The 27301-nt window shown below is 38.9% G+C and overlaps 1 protein-coding gene across 1 annotated transcript in view; it reads left to right on the top strand.

Annotated features, from left to right (window-relative positions):
* The first annotated feature begins 3617 nt into the window (after window positions 1-3617).
* The window catches only part of ALDH1A1 (aldehyde dehydrogenase 1 family member A1), a 46881-nt gene continuing 23197 nt past the window's right edge, over window positions 3618-27301 (top strand). The window contains exons 1-3 of the mRNA XM_081103107.1: window positions 3618-3736; window positions 16988-17092; window positions 26009-26149. Coding sequence (XP_080959233.1) covers window positions 3671-3736; window positions 16988-17092; window positions 26009-26149 — 312 coding nt within the window. The 5' untranslated portion in view covers window positions 3618-3670. The remainder of the gene's footprint in view (window positions 3737-16987; window positions 17093-26008; window positions 26150-27301) is intronic.

Here is a 27301-nt window from a genome sequence, read left to right as displayed (position 1 = left end):
GTTTCCTCTGCTTACCAACAGTCAAATATCTTTGCTCCAAACCTTGGTCTTTTACATAAACCTAGTACTTCAATGACATGGTTTAATTAAATGTTATTTAAATTGTAGATTTATTAGGAGAAACGGAGAGTTATTTCTATAAAAACAACTGAGTACTATGCAAACACTCAATCTCATCAAGTTGCTATGTAATGTGTGCATACAATTGTTAAAAAATATGGGAAATATCATAAAGATTTCAAAGTAGTCTACATTCAGACTACCTCAAAGATTCCTTTAGTGTCTTCAATTTCTCTCTCCACTTTGAGGAAAGAAACACACTGTGAACACTATTTATGCAAGGTGATCTCAACCTCCTGCAGCAGACCCAGTTCCAAGAAATGGCTTTGGTCCATAAAGTTTAGCAAAACGTATTTAAACTAAAATTACTTACCTTATAGAGGTTTTAATCTACTCTTTCTTTTGATGACTAATTAGTGTCCTGATTGTACCAAATAAGAGGGGCATTTGCCATATCGAAATAATGAATACAAAGAGAAAACAATGATAGGATATGTGAAAAGCAGAAGAATCAGAGGTGAGAAAATATTGCTAATTGGATAAGAATGGCAGATGAACAGAAATTAGCCCCCAGTCACATGTTCACATAGTCAGACACTGCCTTTCTCCTTCGTTTGTAACACCAGCTTGCCAACCAAGCATATAATCTCTCACCACACACACGGCCCACATTTTCCAAATTATTAAAACCTAAATAGGCATATGAACAATGTGGTGTCTGATAAAAACTCCAGTGATTAAAAGCAAAGAGTTAACCAACCGGCAGACTCACACAGACATGCTTAAGGCAACACTGAAGGCTCAGTGATATCCAGGAGGGGGGATATCACTGAGCAAAAGAAGTTTAGCTCCAACAAATTGACCCTGAATTTTGAAAATGGAACATGTGAAAAGATGCTATTTTTATTTCACCATCCAATTATGTTTGTTAACAAATCTGAGTGGTTTTTATTGCAGTTACTCATATGGGTGGGAGCAGGTTAGGCTCCATTATCCTTTCAGCGACTCAGATATGAGTGGAGTTCTGGAGAGATTCATTGTAAAATGAGACAGTAGTTTTAGCAATGCTTGAAGCCATGGTCTATACACATCTTTGTACAATGACAGTTTTCACAAAGAGCTGGAAGAAATCATATTCAAGAAAAGAATAAACTATGCTTCTACTTCCTAAGAAGGGAAGGAAGAGAAAACATCTTTTGTCTGTTACCCCCAAGTATAGTTCCAGCTCATCCTCCCCTGCATGATATTTTGTAATCAAAATACACAACCCTAGGTCTAGTCTTGAGGTGTGCCTCTTTGGCTCCTGTGCTCTCACCAAAGCCATTTTCCTTCTGTAAGAGAGGGAAGTGGTCTGATAAAGACTTTTATCCGTGCAACCATTCCCAGGAATATTATATTCTTTCAAGACGAGTTCTAGGGGCAGGACAAAGCTTACCTCAAAATTAGAGATCTCAGGCCCTGTGGTTTCTGGGCAGGAAAGATCTGCCCTTCAAGTAAGATTAAGGTTAAAGAGTTCCTGATACTCTAATCACAATGCATTCCCCACAAAAAGATACTTGGTAAATATTTGTTGAAATTAAATGGGCAGGTGTTGTAACCTGTTCCCAAAGCTGCACCTTTTACCTGCCTTCAGTAGTGTCTGGTATAAAAGGACCTGTTCTTATGTAATTCTTCAATAAAATATGATCAAGGATGAGCGTATGAGTAGTGAGATGACATGCCAAGTGTGTTATAAAGCTTTGAGCTTTCACTGCCTGGACATCAAATAAACCAGTGTTTGAATCCACAAACAACTGTTAGACTGAGAGCAGAAGAAAGCAGCAAAACACAGCTGTCTGGGCATGGCTGCAGCACCAATCCGCAAGTTATGTAACAGCTGTTGTGTAATTGTGCATTTAACTCAAAACACATTTTTAAAAGAGAAAACAATTCAATTTTCCAAAAAGGAAGAAGAAAGAAATTGAGAGCAAGAGAGGGAGAAAGAGAAAAAATGTTGAAATGACACAGAATGTTCTGTCTGGTCTTCAAGCATGAGGCACAGGAGACAAGAACCCTGGGGACAGTTGCCTTAAGATCTAGGGGGCTGGACCATGCAGCAGGTCTGGCCTGCCTCCCTTTTTTGTAAATAAAATCGTATTGAAAAACATCTACAGCCATTAATATATCTATTGCCTATAGTCTCTTTCATGCAGACTCTAAGTAAGTTATAACAGAAACTATCTCGCCTAGGAAGCTAAATATATTATCTGTCCCTTCCCAGAAAAAGTTTTCTGGCTCCTGTCTTAAATGAATAAAATGCCAAGTTTAAGTGCCTGTGAGGGTGACTCTTCCCTTTGAGAATCAAAACAGCCAATTCTCTGGGAAATGAAATTCTTGTCTTGTACTTACTACGTCTGTGATCATAAGCAAACAAGTTACCCTCTGTCTGTCTGTAAAATGGAAAACCAAATAAGGATGGAAAGAGCAAGCAAGGCTGCAGCACCTGGTTAAGAGTAACTAGTCAATGAGCCTATGTTTCCCTACCAAATCCCATATTTGGGGGAGCTGGCAATTTTCACTGGAGAAAACAAAACAAAAAAAAAAACACCCCTGAATTCTTAGTAATCAGAATTGAGAGCATCCAAAGTTTTCTGTCTCTTCCTACTGTAAACGATTAAGTATTGTACTTAAAACGGGGGTAGTACAGTTAAAAAATGTGTCCCTTTTTTTAATGTTTCCAGTTTGAACTATTAATTTCAAGAACTTGAGTTACGTGAAAGTCCTGTTTATGTTTACTCCTTGTACAATTGCCTGGATCAATGATTGATAAATACAGTCAACTTCCAGAATCAGAGGTTACTTTCATTTTCAGTGAGTTTTTACAGACCACATGGCTGCTGTGGTGACCTTGTATGACAGCACACTCTGAGTTCCCTAAAAATCCTGCGGATTTTTCTGTTCCCATGTGCAAAATGAAGATAATTTAGAGCTTCTGAAATGACAGTAGGTCTGCTTCCCCAGCAGTTAAAATGCACTTGATTGGTATAATTTTTTTTAAAGCTGACTTGGGATAGGGTCTACATAGAGGGCCTTTCATCCCCAAACAGCACCCTTTCTCCCTGACAACATTGACCTGAAGACACCTGGCCAGGGTCCTCTCCTCACCAGCTTGTGCTGAGAGCAAGTGCCGGTTTAGACTCTCAATCCTCAAATCCTCTGATTCCAAGTCTGTCAGAGAACGGAAAGTTTCACAGGAGCATAAAGAGCATGAGAAGCCAAAAAAATAATAACTGGCCTTAGTGGCCAGAACAGCTGCGCTGAGAACCCTTCGCACAGGTTTGGGCTTTGTAAATTAATTCATCTGCAAATAGTGCCTGGCTCCAGATGCGGCTGCAGGGCTGGAGCGCTGGTTTCTTAAGGATTGAACTTTAAAAAGTCAAGGGCTTCCTGCACTAGGTGTTACAAATAAGTAGTGTCATTTTCTTTTTGCTCCGGGTTTGTTCATCCAATCATATCCCAGTATGCAAATAAACCTTAGCCTGTGCAGATAAAAAGGAACAAATAAAGCCAAGTGCTCTATCAGAACTAAATCGCTGAGCCTGTCACCTGTATTTCAGGAGCTGAACCAGAAATGTCGTCCTCAGGCATGCCAGACTTACCTGTCCCACTCACCAATTTGAAGTTTCAATATACGAAGGTCAGTACAATTTATGTTTGCTGCTTTGCCTCGGGTTTCTAGAAACCACATTTGTTTAAAGCATAAAAGGTCAATTTAAGTAACTTGTGTAAAGAGGCCCTTGGCAAATACAAAAATGAAAGGCTTTCAAAATGCAGTTCTGAGTTCAGTGTCTTGATCAAATATTGAATTCCAAATCACATCGGGCCACTTTTCATATATGTATTTCTTAAAAGTATTTTTAAGGAAAGGCATTCTCTTCTGCATGAAAGGTTCTTGTGTTGGGATACAGTGGACTTTACTAAGCAGTTCTATTCACTTCAGACTAGCCCAGCATGTATAAGAGAACATATAGTTGCTAGAGAAACTGAAAGGAGACAAACAGTGGGAAATGATTTATAAAAACAAAACAAAAAAGAGAAACGGCCTGCTGAAGTAACATGATCTGTCTATATGGTTAATGAGTGTCAAAATCGAAGGACCTTAAATCTGAGTACTGAATAAATTTAATAAAAGCTCCTCTTTCAAAAACTTCAAATGGACTTGCATTATTCAGCATATTTGGGGAAAGAAGGCATTCTTATTTATTTCTTCAGCAAAGTTTGTTGCCATCGGAGCAGATGTGTACTTGTTAGCTGATAGATACAGAGAGAAACAATGGCAGGAGTCTGATCCAAACTTAAAAATCCACAGCTAGGGAGAATAAGGAAATGGATCTTGTTTGAGTCAGTCAAGAAACTTAGCCTGTTTCACAGTTAGATGCCAGCTCTCCTGTCAGAGCCTAGAACTCCCAAACAAATAAAAGAATAGAAAAACAATGCCAGTCTAAGCAAAATTCTTTAGCTTTATGTTGTGATGGAGAAAGTAAGGGAAGAAAGGAAGTATTTCAACTCAAGCAGAGCCATTTTTGCTTTCTGAATCAGTCAATGAAAAAAAAAAAACACCCAAGAGCATTATAATTTAATGATAAAGTAAAAGCCTCACTATTATTTACATGTTTTATTTCCTTACTTGTAACCATGGATGATTTTGTGAATCCTAAGGTCATTTTCATTTGTACATGTACAAAAAATGAGGAAGTGGCTCAGCTGACTGGCTCTTTTCCTTAGGAACATGTCTGCAGAGATCAGAATGTGCCTTTAACATGATTGACCAACAGCTATAAAGTGTATTAATGCATTATTTTCACAAGGTTTTATTAAAAGGAGAAACTTTTTTTTCATTTAATTTTATTCCAAATGGGAGCATTAAAATGTGGTGAGTCTATACCCTCCAACAATTTACACTTGGCAAAAGTATGCCCAAAAGATGACAAGACTTGAGACTTGAGCCTTCCCATATTTCTTACTCCAACTTGGTTCATTCACAAGAAATTCCAATACAAGGCATACTGAAAAAAAAAAAAGGGTTTCATAAAGATCAGAATCACTGGCAATGTTTTAATGTTACAAAGAGTCTATTTTTATTATTATGCTGATTAGGGGAGATATTTGGTAGTCTGAATGTCTCATTTTTAAAAATTGAGCTTTGCAGAAGAAGCTTTAATCTAAAATACTCTTCCTACTAAATGAAGCTTCAGTTAGTAGTTATTAATTAAGCATGTAAGAAACAGTATTAGACGAACGAGATGGTCATTAAAATCTAACATACAAACACAGATCTGGTAATTCTTTAACACAGAGCAGTTTTTAAGATGAAAATCTGCTCTCTTCAAAGTCATTGCACAAGAACACCCCTTTAGGGAACATGACTGACCTAAGTGTTCAAAAGAAGGCAAGATTCAACGAGCAGGATTTGCTCTTGCATCTAAAAACTTTTCTGGGTAAAAATACCCAATGCAAGTCAGTGAATTTTGATTGCTCACACATCTTCTCAATAAATCTGTTCTGCTCAGATAGCATTTTATTGTCTGATTTATTGGTTACAGCATTTTCACACTTGGGAGGACACCAGTTATGTATGTAATTAAATCTAAATGGGTGAGCTTTTTCAAATGCCTTTGCATTTTCTTTTTACTGTGCCCCACCGAAGAATTGTATTGGATTTGCACTTGGAAGAGGAGTTGAAAAAATGAAGGTTATTAACTAAGTTTCCTGGTTACAAACCAAGTAAACAAGGATTGTATAGTGTCTGAGAAAGTACCTTCTGTGGCCAGTCCCGAACCTCTGAATTATTTTTCTCTTCCTATGTTAAAGCCCTTCTTTATTATCACTAGAAGTATATTGGTCTCTGGGGCAAGGTGGAGGGAATAGACAAGCAGGGTTGGATAGCAAAAAAATTATTACAAATATGGTAGAGGTAGAACGACATACTCTCAAGCTTCAGGCTGCTTTTCCCTAAACAAAAGAAGTCATTGTTGCATATCTTTTTTATGACTTATTCTCTAGTACAGTCTGATTAGCTTTTTGATGGGGTGGATAAAACAGAGATCAGAGTTAAGAATAACTTTCTAAAATGATACAAAGGTTTTTTAGAATTTAAAACCTCAATAACATCATTATAAATCCACATAAACTCGGATCCCATCTCTATCCTCATTTATCCCCTTTCCAACTCTAAATGAATCATACGTCTGCCAACTCACCCGTTTTATTGAGCCTTTAAATGAAGACCTTCTTTGAAAGTTCTGTGATCACTGGGCAAACTATATTACCTCTCTCTGCCTCGGTTTCTTTGTGTGTAAAATGGGAATAATAAAGGTACCACTTTCCTAAGGTGGATGAAAGCATTAAATGAGTTTAATGCACATAAACCACTTGAAATAGTACCTGGCACATGGAAAGTGACTGATTACTATTAGCTACCCTCGTCCTATTTATTTTTCTGACTTTTTTTCAGTTCTCTAGAATTTCTTTTTACTCCGCCTTTCCTAGAGCTGTTTCTCCTTTTCTTCTAGTCTTTTTGTCACCCTTTCTTGCACAGTCATGCCCCACCTCCCTTAATTCTCACAGCCACTTTCCAAGGCAGTCATTATTTTTGTTTGCTTTTTATTTGGAAGCAGTTGAACAAATAGCTGTATGGCTGCAAGGATCACATTGGAGCAAAGTTCCAAGGATTTATCCAGGATTTCAGGAATCAAAACTAAACGTTGAATGCTGATAGCCTGAGCCCTCACACCAAGTGACTTCCCTGAGATCAGCGTCACTGCTTTGGGGCATGGACGTGTTGGAATCCTGTCCTGTTCACTTGTTCATCCCCAACTACTGCAGGGGACGTGACCAGGAGTCTCTCCAGTTGCTGCTCAGCTGTTCCCAGGAGGAAGAAATAAATGTTTTATTTCCCCAAATATGCTAAATAATTGCTCTCAGTCCACCAAGGGCAAGAAATAAATGCTTTCTTTCCCAAAATGTGCTAAATAATGTAAGTCCATTTGAAATTTTTGAAACTGGAGCTTTCATCCAAAAGATATATTTTTAATAGAGAAAAGTTATGAATCATTGAATATTATGAAGCTAGGCTCCATTATCTCCTTATAAATTCTTACAACAAAGAAATTCAGGCACATACATGTTTAAATACCCCTTCCTCTTCACTCATTTCTTCCATTTTCCCTTTTCTTTATTTAACGTCATTGAATGACTGCTTTGTGTGAGGTCTTACGGTACAAGAAGACTAATTCTTGCCTCATGGAGCTTATATTCTTGGAGGGTGTGTGGTGTGGTATGCGGAAGAAAATAAGTGAATAATTTAATCACAAATTATAAATGTTAGAAAGAAGAAAGAAGCTGAGAGAATGTGAGAGGAAGAGCTTCTTTTCGATGAGGTTTTGGAGGTCTGTTAAAGGAAAGCACAGGTAAGGCGAGCCTGAGACATGCAGGGGATAAGGTGGCTCTGGAGGGTGGGGCCAAACAAAGGTCCAGAGTTCACAGCACAGGCAAAGACCCCGTGCAGAAGAGCGTGGTCTGTTCAGAGAACTATCAAAAGGCGAATGTGGTGGAGTAAAGTGAGGAAAGGAGGGAATGGGTGAGAGGGGACACAGGCTGTGGCCAGATTGCCTGGTGGGTTTTATTTAAGGGAAACCACTGGGGAGTGCTTAAAACAGGACAGGGCTTATGTTCAAGACAAAGCTGATTGTGCAGTGGCCCCGTCCTCATTTGGGAGCTCCTTTTAACTCGCATCTGACTGAAGCAATATTTTTTGTTTGCTTTTTATTTGGAAGCAGTTGAACAAATAGCTGTATGTGCAAGGTGTAGTGGCTTAACAAGATAAACTCAGCTTCGATTTCCAGGTCTTCCACTTATTTACGATAGGACGCTGGCCAGGCTTCTAATCTCTCTGAGTTTCGGTTGGCCTGTCTGTAAATTGGGAATAATAATGACTGCCTTGGAAAGGGGCTGTGAGAATTAAGGAAGGTAATTTGTAGAAAGTGCCCAGCACTTATTAGCTACTTAGTCTTAACCGTCCTCTTTCCAAGATTCTTCCTAGAATTCTAAAGTTATTCCATTCCCAATATAAGTGGAATGAATACTTGAATTTCTAGGCACAGTTCAAAACGGCTTTTATCTATTGATGTCGTTTGAGGTTCATAATTGAGCACTGGAACGGAGCTAGAGAAGATGTTACTAGTCTCCCATTTTAAAGTTTAGGTACCAGAGCTCACAAAGCTTAAGTGATTTGCTAAAGGTCATATAGCTCTTATGTGGCAAAGACAGAATAAGCTGAATTCTGAATCTTCTCATTTAACATTCAATACGTTCCCACATGATTTTGTTTTATTTCCTCTGAGCACTAAAAACAGTATTGTATCTCACTGGATTGTCTCTAACAAGTGCCTTCTTTACTCTGATTGTGAGCACTGAAATTTGGATGATAAGGGAGAGGAATGAGTTGAGTGGTACACCCCCAAACGGGTGGACCAATAGAGAGAAGTTACTCTAGAGTAGTACTTCTTGTATTTGAATGTGCCAGTGAATCACTTAGGGATCTTGTTGAAATGCAGATTGATTCTGTAGGCCTGAGCTGAGATACATATGAGATTCTGTATTTCTAACAGACTTCCAGGCTTTACTGTTGCTACTCAAGCTAGGTCTGTTGACCAGCAACAACAGTCTAAAAGTTTTGGGTGAACTTTATAACTTTATCTACAGTGACCACCAATCTAGTTCCTTACAGACCTGACTCCCTGTTTCAGACAGAGAGTCACTCACACTCAGGTTAGAATTACTTTCCTTTCCTTTCAAAAAGTGTCTGAGTCCAACAAGAATTAGATTATGGCCCTAACGGTTTGGCTCAGTGGATAGAGCGTCGGCCTGAGGACTGAAAAGTCCCAGGTTCAATTCCAGTCAAGGGCATGTACCGTGGTTGCGAGCACATCCCCAGGAAGGGGTGTGTAGGAGGCAGCTGATCAATGTTTCTCTCTCATCGTTGTTTCTGACTCTCTGCCCCTCTCCCTTTCTCTCTGTAAAAGATTTATAAAATAAAAAAAAAGAATCAGATTATGGCCACAGCCCAGTGGTGGAACTTACCATTAATTTTGCTCCCGGGAGATAAACATTCATGAGTGTGATATGTTAGCTCATCTCTGAGGATGGCAAATTGTTTTGTTTGTTTTTTCTTTATTGATTATATTTTGTTGTCTGGCACCTACCTGGCTTCAAGAAATCTAACAAAAATACTAAAGTAAGTCATACATACCTTAAGAGAGGGTATTATCCCCATTTCATAAGGACTCTCAGTACTACAGGTGTTCACAAGGTTCTTTTAAATTGGACTTTGCCTAATGAATTTGTTGTTACCTACTTGCTGGAATGAGAGGGCTGAGTGAGAAAAACCCTTAAAGAGAATAAGTAGCAATGCATTTGAAGAGCAACCCAAAGTTAAGGAAATGCCCTGAAGTGGCATGGGTAATCTACGGGCTGATATAACACACACAGGCATGAAGAAATCTCGTGAGAATACATGTATTGATAAAATGATGACACAGTTGTTTCTAAATAGCAATTGTCTGGCTTGGGTGATGGTGGTGTTGGTTTGGGTTTTCATGATGCTATTATAATTGCAGCCAGATACATTACACATGTACCAGATGTCAGTGGCAACAGACAGAGCTAAGTTCAAAAGAACATGAGTAATAATTGCTTTATAATTAAATATTTTATTAAAATCCACTACTAATAAGCAAATTAGAAAAGAGCATGTGTGTGTGCATGTGCATATTTAAAGCTCCCACAAATAGAGGCATTGATTACATAGACTGAATTTTGCTATTTTAATTTTTTATATTATATATCTATCTGGTACCTTTATTGTAATGTTGGACTTGCTAAAGGAAATTTGTTTGCTGAGAATCTGCACAATTATCACAGATCTTGAAACTTTGCCTGAACAAAGAAAGTACTTCCCACCCTAGGTCCCATTATCTTACTATTTGCAATACTCTCCCAATACTTTCTTAAAAGTCGAAGAAATATAAATAACAAACAACTAAATTAGGCTCTACATTTTGCATTTTCCTTAGCAGGAAGAAGGCTTATATGTAAGTATTGTACTATTGGGTCTTGATATTGCTAACTATTAAATATGTACAGAACTTGCTGGTGCTTCTCTATTTTACCTCTTTAATACAGAGAACATATGATGTACAGAAATTGTTGACAGGGATTTTTGTCATTTGTGGGACATGGTGAAGATGTGGTTCAAAACAGAAATGCTTTTCTATTCCCCAGCATTGAAAGGGCTGAAGAGGTTTTTCAAACAAGAAAGTAAGAGTGTACACTTATGTCATTGAAGACAGACTATAATATAAAACAGAAATCAAAGGAAATTTGTATTTCTCCCACTTCTGTTTTGGTCACTTTCTTGTTTTGTTTTCATTCCTTTTACTGCAGTTAAATATTTTCCTCCCATCTGTTATTTCCTCCTTAATTTCCTTTTAGATTTTTTTTTTTTTACTCTGAGTCTCAACATTTTGCTTTGCTGCCTCAGGGTTTGGATTGAAAGTAGTTGCCAGAGATCTAGCTTTGAAGCTTTGATTCTTTTAAATATTTAACATCCCCACCTGACTTTTGTTCAGTCTCCGATTATTCAACCTGCATCTCATTCTCTCTACCCCTCTTCCAAAGTTTTGTGTTTTGTTATGTTTGGGGGTAAAGGGGAAGGGGTTTGGTGCCTAAACTGAGAAAAGGTTTACACATTTACAAAACCCATCGCTTCTGTACGTTTACAACAACTCCACACGCTGAGACGGGCTCTCCGGTTTGGGTATTTTCACAGGTGACATAAAAAGGGGAATCGCATCACCTCTCTCACCCTTGAGAAATACTCTGGGTATTTAATATGTGATCTGTGAAATCTCTCTGCCACCAAGAAAGCACCGACTTCCCTTATAATATCTAGAGCCACTGGCTTGGTTCCAGCCCCTGGAGATGATGTGACTTGCAGAGCTAGGTGAGAAAAGTGAAGGGGTTAAGCAAAAAAATAAAAATCATAGGCCCAGATAAAAGCGTGGTGATTATCAGAGGGAAAGGGGATAGAGGGAGGTAGGAGAGGGTAAAAGGGAGATAAATGGTGACAGAAGGGGACTTGACTTGGGTGGTGAGCATACAGTACAATATACAGACGATGTATTATAGAATTGAATGCCTAAAGCCTATATGATTTTATTAATCAATGTCACCCCAATAAATTCAATGCAAAGAAACAGAGATACTATGAATATAGGACATCCTGAATATCGGTTGGAGGGAGTCAGGGGCTCTCTCACCCTAAAGCTAACATGTTCCAAAATCTTATCTCAACCTATAAGGCTAATGAGTTTTGTTTTGCTTATTAGTCAAATTTAGTTTGATCTAAGGCAGAAATACTTTGAAGAAAGGACTTATTAATTTAGAATTGTAGCTTTATATCAAACACATTAAGACAGTAATTTTTTACTTGGAAAATATTTTTTAATGTATGATTTGGACACTAAAATACATTCAGAAAACAGCCACTTTTGAAAATCTAATGTCATATGATACATCCCCTAAAATATGACATATAAAAAATGTAAGAGTAAAATCAATTTTTAAGTTGCCTCAACATTGTCATTGATTCTTTCCCCATATAAGAAGCACTTGAAGTACAAATGCATAGACACAATTTCCAATCAATATTGTGAACTTTCAGTTGAGGTTTAATATATATCTATATACATTATTCACATATATCCTGATTCCAAAATTCATAATTAGAACATATAATGGTTAAATAGGACCCAAGAATTTTTTTTCTTTTTCTTTTTACAGCCTGATTCCATCTCCTCTGAACTTACTAAAGGCAAATAACAAATAGAAAATGAACAAAGGGAGGGAAATGAGAGTGCAGTTCAACAGGCCTAAATAGGTGTCATAATCATTGTAATAAATATTTGTTAACCTACATTTTTCCATATACAGTACTTTTCCTTTATCCATGGTTTTGCTTTTTGCAATTTCAGTTACCCTCTGTCAACCACATCCAAAAATATTCAATGGAAAATTCCAGAAATAAACAATTTATAAGTTTCAAATTTCATGCCATTCTGAGTCCTTCTCTGTCCCACCCCAATCCCAAACCATCCCTTTGTCCAGCGTCTCCACACTGTAGATACTCCCCACCCATTAGTAAATGCTCACCCACCTGTTAGTCACTTAGGGGCCCCACTGGGTTATCAGCTCGACTGTTACAGTGTCACAGTGTTTGTATTCAAGTAACCCTTATTCTACTTAATAACACCACATTCACATATGTTTTATTACAGTAGGTTCATATAATTATTCTATTAGTTGTTGTTGCTGATCTCTTACTGTGGTTAACATAAATACAACTTTATCATGGGTATGTATGTATGTATGTATGTATAGAAAAGAGCATAGTGTATATATAGGGCTTGGTACTCTCCACAGTTTTAAGCTTCCTCTGGGGGTCTTGGAAATTATCCCCGGCAGGTAAGTGGGACTACTGTAACTATTTTATAAAACCACAGGAAGGAGGATTATTAAAAAAAAACATTTGGTCTCACAGTTAGATGGAAGCAAATGTCAAATGTAAAGTCAATAAAATTGCACCCCCCCCCCCAAATCATTAAGGTAGACCCTACCAATTAATTCTCCACAGCTCAGAGGAAGGAATAAAATGGTGCAATTCTTGATCTTTATAGCAACCAGATCATGCCATTATTTGTGCTGAGTTCTGTTGTTATGCTGAAAGGCCTCTGTTTGGGGGAGAATGTATACAACTCATAATTTTCAGTCTATAGCGCTATGTCACAGTACTCTAAAGCCTCATGTCCCCAAGCCTGGAATGTTAAAATGATTTCAACTATATCAGGACTCTGGTTGCTCTACTTTAAATCCACCTGGGGACATTGAAATCAGGTTTCCTAAAAACACTTATTTGATCCTGTCACTCCTTTATTATAGCCAGAATAGAGTCTAAATTCTCCCTTTGGAGAGCAAGATCCACCACAAGCTGGCCTCATTTTCATTGTCAGAACTTATCTCCGACTTGTTTCCACTGTGGCTCTCTGTCCCAGGCTAATCTCCGCACTGTTACAAATATCTCCGCACATCCCCTCCCTCTGCTCACTGTTTTTCTTTTTCCACCAATCCAATCCTACCCCTCAAGGATGCATTCTTCTAGCCCACGTCCCTCTCTGCCCAGAGTTCCGCTCTGCAATTTATTAACTAAAAAGCACTGCGTTGGTGATTTTATTGCACAACCTTCAATTCTTTCCCAGCTGATCGTGATATAAATGCACTCTCTTCATAAATCATGAGCCTCCTGAGAGCAGGGGTCATGCCTCACTCATCTCTCATTTTCCCCTCGTACCTTCCAAATAATGAGACAGGTGTTTACTCAGGACTTGATAAACACTTTTCTGGAGGAAAAAAAAAGTGACCATTTGGATTATGTGAATATAAACACAAATTCAAACAAAAGTTGAGCTCACAGTGTCCTCCTATATAAAAGGTTAAAACTGAATAATGCAGAGCAGTTGCTGGTAATTTGGGGTCATCTTTGGTCTCATTAGTTGCCTGAGGCTGCTAGATAAACTTGTGTTCTTATTTTAGGTTAATTCTCATTTATAAAACATTCACTGACTTTCATTTGAACTGGGTTTTTCAGACATAGCTTAGATACAACAGTAAAATAAGCTATAATACATCAAGAGATGTATTATTGAGAACTTGAAACTTCAAATTATCACAGACCTAGGGGGACTCAAGTAAGAGCTGCAAAGTTTCATCTGAAAACCAAAATCTGGAAATATCTTTTTTTAAAGAGAGAGTGCATTTTTTATATTTTTATTGATTTCAGAGAGGAAGGGAGAGGAAGAGATAGAAACATCAATGGTGAGAGAGAATCATTGATCGGCTGTCTCCTGCATGCCCCCTACTGGGGATAGAGCCACAACCCAGGCATGTGCTTTGACCAGGAATCCAACCATGATTCTCAACCACTGTACAACACTGGCCAGGCTGAAGATTATATATATATATATATATATATATATATATATATATATATATATATATACACACACACACACACACACACACACACACACACATATATATATTTTAAATTGATTTCAGAAAGGGAGTGAGAGGGAGAGAGAGAGAGAAACATCAGTGGTGAGAGAGAATCATTGATTGGCTGCCTCCTGCACGCCCCCTACTGAGGATTGAGGTCATAAGCCTGGCATGTGTCTTAACTGGAATCAAACTCAAGACCCTTCAGTCCCCAGGCTGGTGCTCTATCTACTGAGACAAACTGGCTAGGGCTGGAGATATCTTTTTAAAGAAAGGTACAGAGAATTTATTCAGGTAACAATTTGCAAACTGGGAAACATAGCCCTTGGTATGAACCAAGAAAATGTTCCAAAATGGAGGGGAAAGGGCAGGGTTTATAAAGGCAAAAGTTGCAAGGAGCTGATGATCAAAGAGATGGGTTGCTGGGGGGAAAGATCATAAACTTCCATCATGTGCTTTTTGATTGGTGGGGGCAACTGGACTTTCAGTGACTCAGTGATCTAGCAAGTGAAGTTGTGAGGTGAGAACAATGGGTCATATATGATTAAGCATTTATCAAGTCCTAGTTTTGGCCCAGGCCTATAGACAAGAGCTCTCTTTGATCACACAATTACAGTACAGGGAGTATTATTTAACAACGAAGCAAGGACTACAATATATCAAACAGTACAATCAGTAGAGGCATGGGGTGTTGGAGGGAGCCCTGGGGTTGGCGGTTGGGATCTGACTTCAGGCAGTTTCAGAGCCCAAAAAGGCCACGTTATACTCTGCAAGTAGCTGAAGAGCTCAAGCTGCAAAAAAAATATCTAAATTTGGTCACAAGAGATGATATTAAAGTTTTTATAAGTATTCACACCACAGGACCAACAAAATATAATTAATTCTATATCTCGTTTTTATTTGTTTTTTCATGAAATTATACAGTGGAAGGATGGAATTCTGGGTATGTCTCTGACAGGGTGAGACTTGTGCTCTTAGTTTAAAAGCTATAAAGTCTAAGAGGTCATATTATCTTTAGGGTAGAAGTAAGGGAAAATTAAAAATTTAGGAATGAATTTGATGCAAATTTTGCAGACTGGCTAAAAAATTTAGGCAAGTACCATGATGTCTTTAGTTTTTTTGTTTGGAATTAGGTGAGCTGATATGTAGATTCTAACTTTAACACAAAGCAGAACATAATAAGTAATTTAATAGGATACTAAAACACTATGTTAGAGGGGAAAAAGAGGTTAAATCCAAGTGGAACTAGTAAAATCTTCATGAGTTGATGACATTTTAAGGACAAGTTGAGGTATGAGTACAAGAGAAGAGTAAAACTCCACCTGAGAAACAGCATGCATAAAAGGTGTGTGGAGCCTAAGGGCATGGTATTTCAGACAGCAAAATGAGGCTGAAACAAAGGTAAACTGAGGAAATAATAGGATAAAGGGTTGGAAAAGTGAGGTCATAAGCCACCTTATTATCATGCTAAGGAATTTGTAAACAAGAACCACCTAAATGTTCTGAGGAGGGGACAAAATCTGAACTAGGCTGATTTCAGAAGATTATGATAACTGGGTGAAAATTAAATTAAATTTTAATTAGGCAGAAGTTGCGGGGGGGGGGGCGGTAGGAAGAACAAAGTAAGTAAGTTTCTTTATGATTGTATAGAACAAAGTCATCCAAAAGGATGATTACGAATTGTGCTTCTCATTAACAGGAGAGGGAAAGTATATGAGAGAGAGAGAGAGAGAGAGAGAGAGAATATGAATGTACTTGAGCACATTTTAGAGCTTAATTTGAGTTAAGAGCAGCATAAAGCTAGAGATGACTGTGAGCTGAATTTGGGACACTTTGATTAAGGTCTTTCCCAGCCATCCCTTGGGGAAAAAATACAAAGGTAAGGGCTAGAGATGCATAAAAGAAAATACTCTTTAAGAGTAATTACAGGATTCTATAAAATGTGTGTTTGATAGCTAGAATGCTGATTCATTCTAAAAGACGTTGGGCAAGTCGGTATTTTAATCTCAATTTATTTTGCTTCAAGTTGAAATAAGATGCCAGTGTCTTTTATTCTTCATGAAGGACAATAGGAATTTCATGGTCCTCATCTGTATTCCATATCCCTACCAGAGAAACAAGAATTTTCTTGATACATCTATCTTTCCTGTACCTCCAGATAGGTGTCTTTGCACATCTCGTCTGTTCATCTGAACTGCTTTTCATCCCCATCCCCTTTATGTATTCGTGCTTACATCATTTTCTTGTCAATTCCAGGGCTAGCACTACAGTTCTTTTGAATGCCTCCAAATACATAGATTGGTGCTGTTTTGTCATATGAATAATTATATTGATGTCAACAGGCAAATAAGGCTTCTCCTCCCCCTTGTTTGTTTATTTTACATGGGTGCACAAATATCATAGTGCACCCATGTACAGAATATTATAGGTCTCGGTAATGTGTAGTTATTGGCTTCTAGGTTCTTTAATTCAGTTTTAAATTATTTATTCAAGAATACGGAGGTTAAGCCCAGCTGGTGTGGCTCAGTGGTTGAACATTGACCTATGGACCAGGAGGTCATGGTTGGATTCTGGTCAGGGCCCATGCCTGGTTGTGGGCTCAATCCTCTCAGTGGGGTCCATACAGGAGGCAGCTTATCAGTGATTCTCTGTCATCATTGATATTTCTCTCTCTCCCTCTCCCTTCTCTGAAATCAATAAAAAATATATTTAATTTTAAAAAATCAAATTTGCTGCATATTTAAATGCCTGTTTGTCTATTTTCTCTTCCTCTCTACAGATCTTCATAAATAATGAATGGCATAATTCAGTGAGTGGCAAGAAATTTCCTGTCTTTAATCCTGCAACGGAGGAGAAACTCTGTGAGGTAGAAGAAGGAGATCAGGTGAGTTTCCTAAAACTAGTTTCATTTTATGCCAAATTTTTTGCATGTTTTCATGAGCCACAAGCACCATTTCAAGTTCAAGTAGACATGTCATGAAAATATGGTTTCTGGGGCCGTCTCTGGGAAGGTACTCTTTTTACTCACGTTTACAAATGATGATGTAACAGCAGAATATAAAGGTTGAATAAATTACTCAAGGGGACATTGTTCATAAATGATGAAATCAGCATTCACATGCTGTCCTTTGATCCCAGAACTTGTGACTGGCAAGGCTACTGCCTTACCTTGTAATTATTACAAATAATTACACAGGGTAAATTAAATAGCCTGGGGAGTGCAGAGAGTAAAAGCCTTCAGATTTTTTTTTTAGCTGAACACGTACCTTAAAAAGTGTTTGAGTTCACAATCTAATTTGAAATGATTTTCTGAGATTTATTTTGTATATTGTAAAAAAAAAAAAAATCAAAGAAGAAGAAGAAAAAAGAAAGAAATGATTTTCTGGTCTTGCATTGTCCAGATGTGGTCAAGATTTAAATCTCTGTCATGTGAGCTATAAAACGGTAAAAAAATGTTTTGTTGCTGCATGAAAAGACCACTGGGAGATGTAGTCAGCAAAACCCCAGGATAATAGCATTCATGACATGTTCCATTCTATCACTGTAGCAGTCACATGTTCCTGTGGAGTCTTCATTCTGTCATTTCCTTCTTCCCAATCAATGAGATCACTAATTTCATGGTATTCCATCTTGCAGGCCTATTCCAAGATAGCGATAGACCTGAGGGGCTCCTCTGGGTTTAGGGAGGGCCCTGGACTCAGGTTGCAGTATTAGCAGTACAAGTTAAGACCCATGCCTTTAGGGGCAAGAGTGCAGAGTTTAGTCAGAGGAGTCAACAGCTTAAGAAGTAGAAGCAGAATAGAATGGAGACACATGTCAACTGCTTTCAGAGTTCACTTTCTCTATATGCTGGACTTATCCATGCATAAATTCTTCAAGGGCTTTTTCCTGTCTCCGAGGTGGGGTGGGGAGGGAAAACAAACGCTTGTTTCTGGCCTCCATCCCAGCCCCCTCCACCGCACCTCCCTTCACCTAAGAGTTTCAACTTCATCATGTTCAGTACCATCCCCTGAACATTACGTGCTGTTCACTGCCTCTGTGCCACAGCGCAGTGCAGTCCTCAGGACCTAGTTTAAATCATCTTCTGTAGTAAGAAGTCCCACTTTTACATTTACCTTGTTTGAACTTCTGTTCCTTTTTGGGTAAAATGGGGAGATTGCTGTCCTGAGAACTGGTATTTCTGACCATTTCTCAGGTGATGCCGATGTTGCTGGTTGGGGTCAGGGTGGGGGAATACACTTTAAGAACCTGATCTAAGGTATTAAACAACACCTTGTATCTCCTCTCAAGTGTTCGCATTTAATAAGGTGCATGGACATTGACAGGTAAGAAAATTGATGATTGGAAACTGCTGTGATAATCACTTTCCCCCCTAAGAAATGTTATAAAACCAAACTCAGGCGCAGGCATGACGATGACTCCTGGTGACATATTCTAGTAGACCCGTAAGTCTGTGTCCTGTGAACCATTCCCAGAAATCAGAAAAAAAAAATCATTCTTCACATTCAACAAAGAAGCATAGTTTTTATCAGAGACTTCCAGAGATGTGCACAGAACTCCATTACCTCAAATGTCGCCTCGTGGCTTGAGCGGCTCTGTCAACACTCGGGAGGTGATAAAAGTAAGAGAGGTCTAGGTGAGGGCACAGTGGAGCCCTTGACAGCTGCCTACTCTTTCTCTCTAGAGCAGCGGTTCTCAACCCGTGGGTCGCGACCCCTTTGGCAGTCGAACGACCCTTTCACAGGGGTCGCCTAAGACCATCCTGCATATCAGATATTTACATTACGATTCATAACAGTAGCAACATTACAGTTATGAGGTAGCAACGAAAATAATTTTATGGTTGGGTCACAACATGAGGAACTGTATTGAAAGGGCCAGAAGGTTGAGAACCACTGCTCTAGAGGTACAAATGCCACTCGCGGGACACGGCAGAGCTGTTTGCAGGTTGCAAGTAACAAAAGAAAAAGAATCTCGATGCTTTAGCTCTAGGGCCCGGACATTTTGCTTTGCTACTTACTGGCTTTCAGGTTTCGTTTCACCAGTAAAACAAACCTGAGCCCGGAGTGCCAGTGGAAATCTCATCAGGCGATCTGAGGTCTCCTTGGCATTGTTGGTGGAATGTACTCTCTTCCTCAAGTGCAGTGAGGGTGAGCTGATGATCATACCTGAAGCTCCAGAAATATTTGTCAGTTATTTGCTTTGCATTTATTGACGACTACTCCTACTCATAGGAGAGCAGAAAACCTGTGCAAGTGTAGATCAAGGGCACTCATTCGCCTCCAGCAAAGCTTCACATCAGGCCATGGTGCTGATCATGTTGGCTGGATACTTGACACGCAAGTGAAATTGTTTATGATATAAAATGCTCACGGTTGGCCACTGTTTGCTTAACATCCAGCACGCTTGTCATCGCATTCTCTTTAGAATGAGCTACTAATATTTCTTTTTAAGTAATTATTCCTGTTTTCACAATTTTGGTGATAAAAAAAAATGTATAGTAACTCCTAACATTCATTGCTTAGCCAAAGGTAGAAATCTGCTAAATTACGTAGAGTAAACCTAACATACTGGAACTGACTCTTCAGATAATGAGCCAAGAGGGTTTAAGGATTTAATTGATGAGTAGAAGGGAATTAACAATGGGCTACATACTGCCTTTCAGTGGCATTATAAAGAAAGGAGGAGGGGCAAGAACAAACGGAGGTTACACAGCAAAGCACAGATGTGGGTGGGGACTGTTTTCTTTTCCCTTCAGTGGCTCTTTTAGGCTACACTGACTAATACTGAAAACCGCTTTTAATACTAAAGCGTGACGTGACAAATAATTGCTGGGGATAAAAGTAAATGTCCATTAAAGTAAGTGCGATGACAGGTGTAAAAGTGAAATTGATCAGGTAGCTATTTTCTCCAAATCTGAATGAGTTCAGCATAGAAATGCACAGCCTGCGAGTGTCATCCTTCTGTAACTATGTTTACAAGGCACTTGCTATTTCATCATCATTTGCGTTATGTTCACACATTGAGCTTTGGCCCCTTCCCTCTAAAAAGGAACATTTCAAACCCTGTGCAGTAAAAATGGTAGCAAATTTGACTTTCATGTACCAAATTGTGTTCGGCTTAATTAAAAAATTGTGACCTTGAAAAATGTTAGCCCTAGAATAAAAATCCAAGAAATGCTAGTCCTGGCATTTAAAAAATGAATACTTTTATATCTAATAGTTTCATTTAATGTAAAAGTTTTGTTATATAATTAAATCAATTAAAATATGATTTATTATTTACATGTCAATATAAGCAAATTATTTATATAAGGAGCATCTTTATAAAAATCAATGTAACACAGGAAGTTAATATAAATAACAAATTATTAAATATTTATTAACTGCTGATTTTAGGCATGGAACAGTAAGGAATGTGTTATAGCTTATACTAGAGACAGAAATATATATATTCACTGCAAAAAGAGATCATTATCAGCATAGTCTTGCACAGCTATAAAACTGGATTTAGGAGTCAGAGATAGGATCACATTTTGTAGAATGGATTTCATGCTGTGTTTCCTGTCTTGTAAAACAGGGTCTATGATGCTTAACTATAGCAGTATTAGCTTTAGTGCCTAGAGCTCAGTAGACTCTTAACCAGTTAACTGCCACGTGTCCCAAACGGAAACCATCCCCATTTCTTCCATATGCACTGGGATATGTATGAATTTAGATACCATAATTTTCTTTACAAACCCAGAGATGTCACTAACAAGTCTGATTTTAAAATTGGGCGACCAAAGTTGATAGCAGGGTTTGCGGCTATAGACTCGCGTGGTGTGTGGGGAAGGTCCACTTGCCTCTGTAGATGCTTATGGCGTACAACGGGTTAACTATCAAGCGGGATTAGTCTGGCCAGGGTTTAGGTAGGTTGTGATATTTCAGCTGGGTCTTAAAGAATATATGGGACTTTGAAAGTAAAAGGGGTATGCTGGTAGAATGTTCTAGGCAAGAATTGCAAAAGCAAAGGTGAAGCGTTAGGCCAGATAGAGTAGAAAAAAATGTAAATGGAGGTTTGAGTAGGTGAGGTGGGGCCCAAAATATTGGGCCTTGAACATCAGAAAGAGGAGTTTGGCCTTAGGATTATAGGCAAAAGAAGGGCCGTTGCAAATGTATGAAAAGGAAGGTGATAAGATAAAAATATTTGCAGAAGATTAGCCTGGTAGAAACAGGCAAGGCCGTATGGGGAGAGAAGAGAATGAATGGATTTGTGAAGGCTAGCAACAATATGAGAGAACAATGGCCTAAAATAATACAGAGCGGTGAAAACTGAAAGGAAGGATTAAAATATATTACAACTGCTGAGAGTTCTTTTAAGGTTGTTTTGACTGCTACAACTACAATAGCAATTGCTCCCATTTAATGAACTGTTAGCATAATGTGTGTTACATAGAAAATGTGAGTCAAGTGTTACCTTATTTAATCTTCAAAACAACTCTGTGAGGTAACATCCCCATTTCAAAGATAAGAAAACTAAAGCTTAGCAAAGTCACATCACAATACATTTCACTTCAGCATATTTTTTACACTTTGCAATATATTGCAGTGCTTGTTCTGTTGTATATTTCTGCCAGTCTGTTGGAATTTTCAAAACAGCAATCTCTTTACATCAGCATTTTATCATTAGCAGCCTGATGATAAGAATGCTACAGAATAGAGAATTTAGCAGATCTTTATATGGTTGGATGGATGGAGGGATGGATGGATGATGGATGGATGACTCAAAGCTTACATAGCTAATATGTGAGGAACCAGTGTTCACACGTATGGGTTATTTTGTTTCAAAGCTATATGTTAACTACCATTACTTTATTTCTGTTCCTACAAGATAAAATCTAAGATGTGAGAAAAGTAGAGCATGATTCAAAGGACATGACCAAAAGAACATCCTTATTTATAGCAGCATTTTCCAGGGATGTATTTTCCTTATGGCTGAGTTACTTGTCTTAAAGCAAGATTTTTCCATGTCCCTCTGAGAGGCCAGAATGTCTACAATAAACCATATTTGGCTAAGGCTGATGGCAGGACACTGAGCAGAAGGGTCTAAATGAAAGCTGTGTCACAGAGACCTGTTTAAACATGTCACGGCATATATTTTATAAGCTGTGGTGTTCACATATCATGCTGGCAATTTCAGGTTCTTGTGGTTTCCTTTTTCATTTTTTCAACAGTGCCCTCCAAATATAACTTGGAAAAGGTTAGAGTCTATGGCATAAAACAATGTCCAGATATAAGCAATCATTGTGATGAACTGAATACCTAAAATAGGATGGTACATATGTTTCTCAGGAAGGGAAAGTAGTAATGCATATATTTTATTATAAATACTCATCATTCTCTCAGGTTAGACCCTGACATATACGACTGTATGATGTAGAATAGTGAAAGAATGTTTGCTTGTACTCTGTAAATATCATCTTAATCAGACCAGATTACACTTCTAAAATTTCCCTCTCACCCCAAATCATCTTAGTGTGGTGATAAATACTGCAAAAATCGTTTGTTTTTATTTTAATTTGCAAGCTTATAAGTTTAGGCTTCTTAATTGAATATAGCCTAAAGCAGGAGATATTAATTTGAAGTCCATGCCTCTCAAGGGGGTAATGCCATCTTTGAATGAGGTTTAATTTAATTGTGGGAAACTTTAAAAAATGTGGAAATAGGGCCCTGGCCAGGTTTCTCAGTTGGTTAGAGCATCATCCCTATACACGAAGGTTGTGGGTTCGATTCCCAGTCAGCACACATACAACAATCAACCAATGAATGCAAAAATAAGTGAAACAGCAAATTGATTATTTCTCTCTATATATAAAATTAATAAATAATTTTTAATGTAGAATAATTTTTCCCCTCAGATTCTCAAAAAAGTATGTCTCTTGCAGAAAGATGCAACCTGTTGGCCAGAAACATAGCTATGATTGTGGAGCTTATGTAGCTCCATGTAGTGGCCAGCCCTGTATACAAAAAAACAAAAAACAAAAAACAATCTATGTTTTTAAGGTGTTTACAACTGGTTTGATGGAGAAAAGGAAAAAAAAAAGAAACACATGAAGTGGTAATGGCAGAGGTGGAGACTTTGTAGTTTGTATATTCTTGTAGAAGCTCAGAAGAGGTATGAACTGGAACCTGTAGGGAATGGAGTGGCCGTGGAAAAGTGTGTAACGAGGTGGACTAGGAAGGAACAGGAATATTAACCCCAGGTCAGAAAATAAGAATGAGAGTGAAGACAATGTGGGTGAAGGCGAGGAGGCTAGATTGGATGTGGCATTACTTATTTGCTTGAAGTAATGCAATTGTTTTGTTTTGTTTTGTTTTCAAAAAGAAAGGAAGAAAGAAAGAGGGAGGGTGGAGAGAGAGGAAGAGAAAGAGAAAGAAAGAAAAGAAATTAACTATTTACATACTTAGGGATTCAAAAGGATCTTTTTGTACCCAGTTGAGAAATGAGAGTGGGAAATGAGCAGTTGTCACATATGACCCTCTCTATGCCGTCTTCACTACCTGTATACCTGTATGCTTTTTCTCTGCTGCACAAAAGGAATGAGCAATATGTTTATAAAGTTTCCTCTTCAACTGCAAAATAAAGTTCTTATTCACCCTTCAATACAGGGTTGGGGAATGTCTGGCCCGGGGGCTTATAAGGCCCTCAAAATCATTTGGTCTGGCCCTGCCAAGGCATTAGGGGTAAGTTAATTAAATGTTGGACCAAATATAGCAGGATAATTTTTAAGTTGATAATTTTGTATGGCCTGCAAATAATGTTATAAATATGCAAATGGCCCTTGGCAGAAAAAAGGTTCCCCACCCCTGGTTTAATAGGTTCTTCATGAGAGAACACACAGACCGTAGAGTCCCAGAGATTAAAGGGGATAATCACCATTTTAGATCTTGAACTTTTCCTGGAGCTCTGGGCAACCAAGCCGCCAAAGCACTGTGAGGCCTTGTGAAGAGCGAAGGCTCTACAGTCAGGCAGGCTCCATGTAAAACTCAGTTTGGCCACTTTTAGCTATGCACCTTGGGCAACTCTCTCTCTTTGCTTCCGTTTCTTCATCTGTAAAATGGGGAACATATTTGTTTCATAAAATTATTGAGAATGAAATGAGTTAATTTGCGTGAGGTAATTAGAACCTTCCTTGACATAGGGCAAGTTCTCAAATGATAGCAACTCTTAAAATATTATAATATTTATGCCCTACAAAATCAAGCATGAACTATATGTGGGGAACTCATCATTCTAAAGATCAGGCAGCAGGTATAATTCCAATGTACAGAAGTTGATACAATGTGATAGAGTTTGAGCTGATGAAGACACTCTGAGGCTGTTTGTGAGGCACCTTAGTCTGTTTTATAGGGTTACTAGAGGCCCAGTGCATGGATTCGTGCATCAATGGGGTCCTCAGCCTGGCGCCTTCTTGCAGTCCGGGACCCCTCAGGGGAGGTCAGACTGCCGGTTTCAGCCTGATCCCAGCAGGCCAGGCCAAGGGGCCACACTAGTGCACGAATCCATGCACTGAGCTTCTAGTATGCATATAAGATCTTTGGTTAATCTCTTCCCACCCGCCCCCCTCCCCACTTCCTTCTGAGATTCATCAGTCTGTTCCATGTTTCCATGCCTGTGCGTTGAGCATCTTCCCCCTGGTGGAAGCATCATAGCTACCAGTCGAACAGTCGAACAGTCACTTAGGCTTTTATATATATTGACTAGAGGCCCAGTGCACAAAAATTTGTGCATGGGGGTGGGGGGCGGGTTCCTCAGCCCAGCCTGTGCCCTCTCACAGTCTGGGACCCCTCGGGGGATGACCACCTGCTGGCTTAGGTCTGTTCCCCGGGGGATTGGGCCTAAGCTGGCAATCAGACATCCCTTTGGCAGCCTGGGAGCCCTCGGGGGATGTCTACTTGCCAGCGGGAAGCAGGCCTAAGCTGCAGTCGGACATCCTTAGCGCTGCTGAGGAGGCGGGAGAGGCTCCCACCACCACCACTGTACTGGCAGCCATCAGCCTGGCTTGTGGCTGAGCAGAGCTCCCCCTATGGGAGCACACTGACCACCAGGGGACAGCTCCTGCATTGAGCGTCTGTCCCCTGGTGGTCAGTGTGTGTCATAGTGTCCAGTCATTCCCAGTTGTTCTGCTGTTAGGGTCAGTTTGCATATTACCCTTTTATTATATAGGATAGAGGCCTGGGGCATGGGTAGGGGCTGGCTGGTTTGCCCTGAAGGGTGTCCCGGATCAGGGTAGGGGTCCCGCTTGGGTGCCTGGCCAGCCTGGGTGAGGGGCTGATGGCTGTTTGCAGGCTGGTCAAGCCCTTCCCCCAGTGGAGACCCTCACCCCATGGAGGTTTGGCCAGCCTGGGTGAGGGGCTGATGGCTGTTTGCAGGCTGGCCAAGGCCACCGGCGATGGAAGCTCCCAGACTCTCCTTTTTTCCTTTTTTCTTTTTTATTCTGGGATTTATTTACCTTCTGTAATTGAAACTTTGTAGCCTTGAGAGGAGCTCAGAGCCAGCCAGGGCGGGCGGGCAGGGAAGCTTGGCTTCCTCCATTGCCAGGGGCAACCCAAGCCTCCTGCTCGCTCCAGCTCCGTGGCTGCCGGCTGCCATCTTGGTTGGGTTAATTTGCTTATAGTCACTCTGATTGGCTGGTGGGTGTGGCTTAAGGCATAGTGAAGGTATGGTCAATTTGCATCTTTATCTTTTATTAGTGTAGATTGCCACCAGATTTGCTAATATGTTTAACCTACTGAATTGAATTGCCTTTGACTTGCAGGAGGATGTTAACAAAGCAGTGAAGGCTGCACGACAGGCTTTTCAGATTGGCTCTCCCTGGCGTACTATGGATGCTTCGGACAGAGGACGGCTACTGTACAAATTGGCGGATTTAATTGAAAGAGATCGTCTGCTGCTGGCTGTGAGTACTCACCAAACCAGGCAGCTAGTGAGACCTCTAGAAAGCATTCATTGTTTGGATTGCAAGTTGTTTTGATTTTGGTGATCACTCCACGCTCTCTACAAAGAAATCAAAGAGACTTTATCTACCGGCTCTCATATAGGAACATTACCATTGAGTTTGTTTTTAGATGGAAATCTGTACTCCGGTTCTGGATGATGTTAACTTCTACTCCAAGAGTAGATTCTACAGTCTAAACTTTGGCAAACTCCAAGTTAAACCAAATTAAATAAATTTCTTTCCTTCACTCTGGAATTTCTGAGTGATTAACAAGGTACCATGTAGTGTGGATATCCTGGATAAATATACTGGATTTCTCTAACTTATTTGACCACTGTCCTCTTTGAGTAGAAAATCTTATAGAGTTTTTTAAAGGTGCCTAAAATATTTCTAAATCTTATTTTTCCTTCATCTAGCCCTCCAAGACACTTAATAAATGACTCCTTTTTCCCTTCCTGAAATGAATGTGCTTACAATGGTATTGATTAAATTATGTGTTTTATATAGGTGAAAAGGTGAGGAATAAAGAAAAAAATCCAATTATTCATGTGTTTATAAAAATTATGATTTTATGTATACTACCTTTTAAAAAACATTTGAACAATTAGATGAGTAAGCACATAAAATGGATGGGAGAGATTACTTCCTTATTTTCTTCTCAATTGGGTGTTACAGTGAAGCCAATTTAATGCAAACCAATATAAGATCAGGTTCCAGAGTAAATATTTATTCCTTTTAGACTATTAACTGACAGTAACAAAGAGGCCTACATTTGTTTAAAAAGTCAACATTAGCAATTATAGTTCCTCAAAACACCATTTATTACTCAAAGATTCAAAAGATATATAATTATGCAATTAGAAGTTATATAGAATAAAACTACATTAATCAAAATGTCCTGTAGGAGGAAAGAATTTGCCAAAATTGGCTTCTCTTATTTATCTGATATGTGGATTATAGAGAGTTGACTGTTTTCCTCATCATAAGATCCTCAGTGGAAAAATAGAATAGGCATACAAAAGTCATGTGTAATTAAATTTTGAGATGGTGTGCAATATGAGGCAGAGACAGATTATATATGAAGAAACGCTTTAATAGCTTATCACATGTACT

Source organism: Myotis nattereri, assembly GCF_964212035.1.
Source record: "Myotis nattereri genome assembly, chromosome: 12".
In the NCBI taxonomy this organism is placed as follows: Eukaryota; Metazoa; Chordata; class Mammalia; order Chiroptera; family Vespertilionidae; genus Myotis; species Myotis nattereri.
This window is presented reverse-complemented; position numbering and strand designations above follow the sequence as displayed.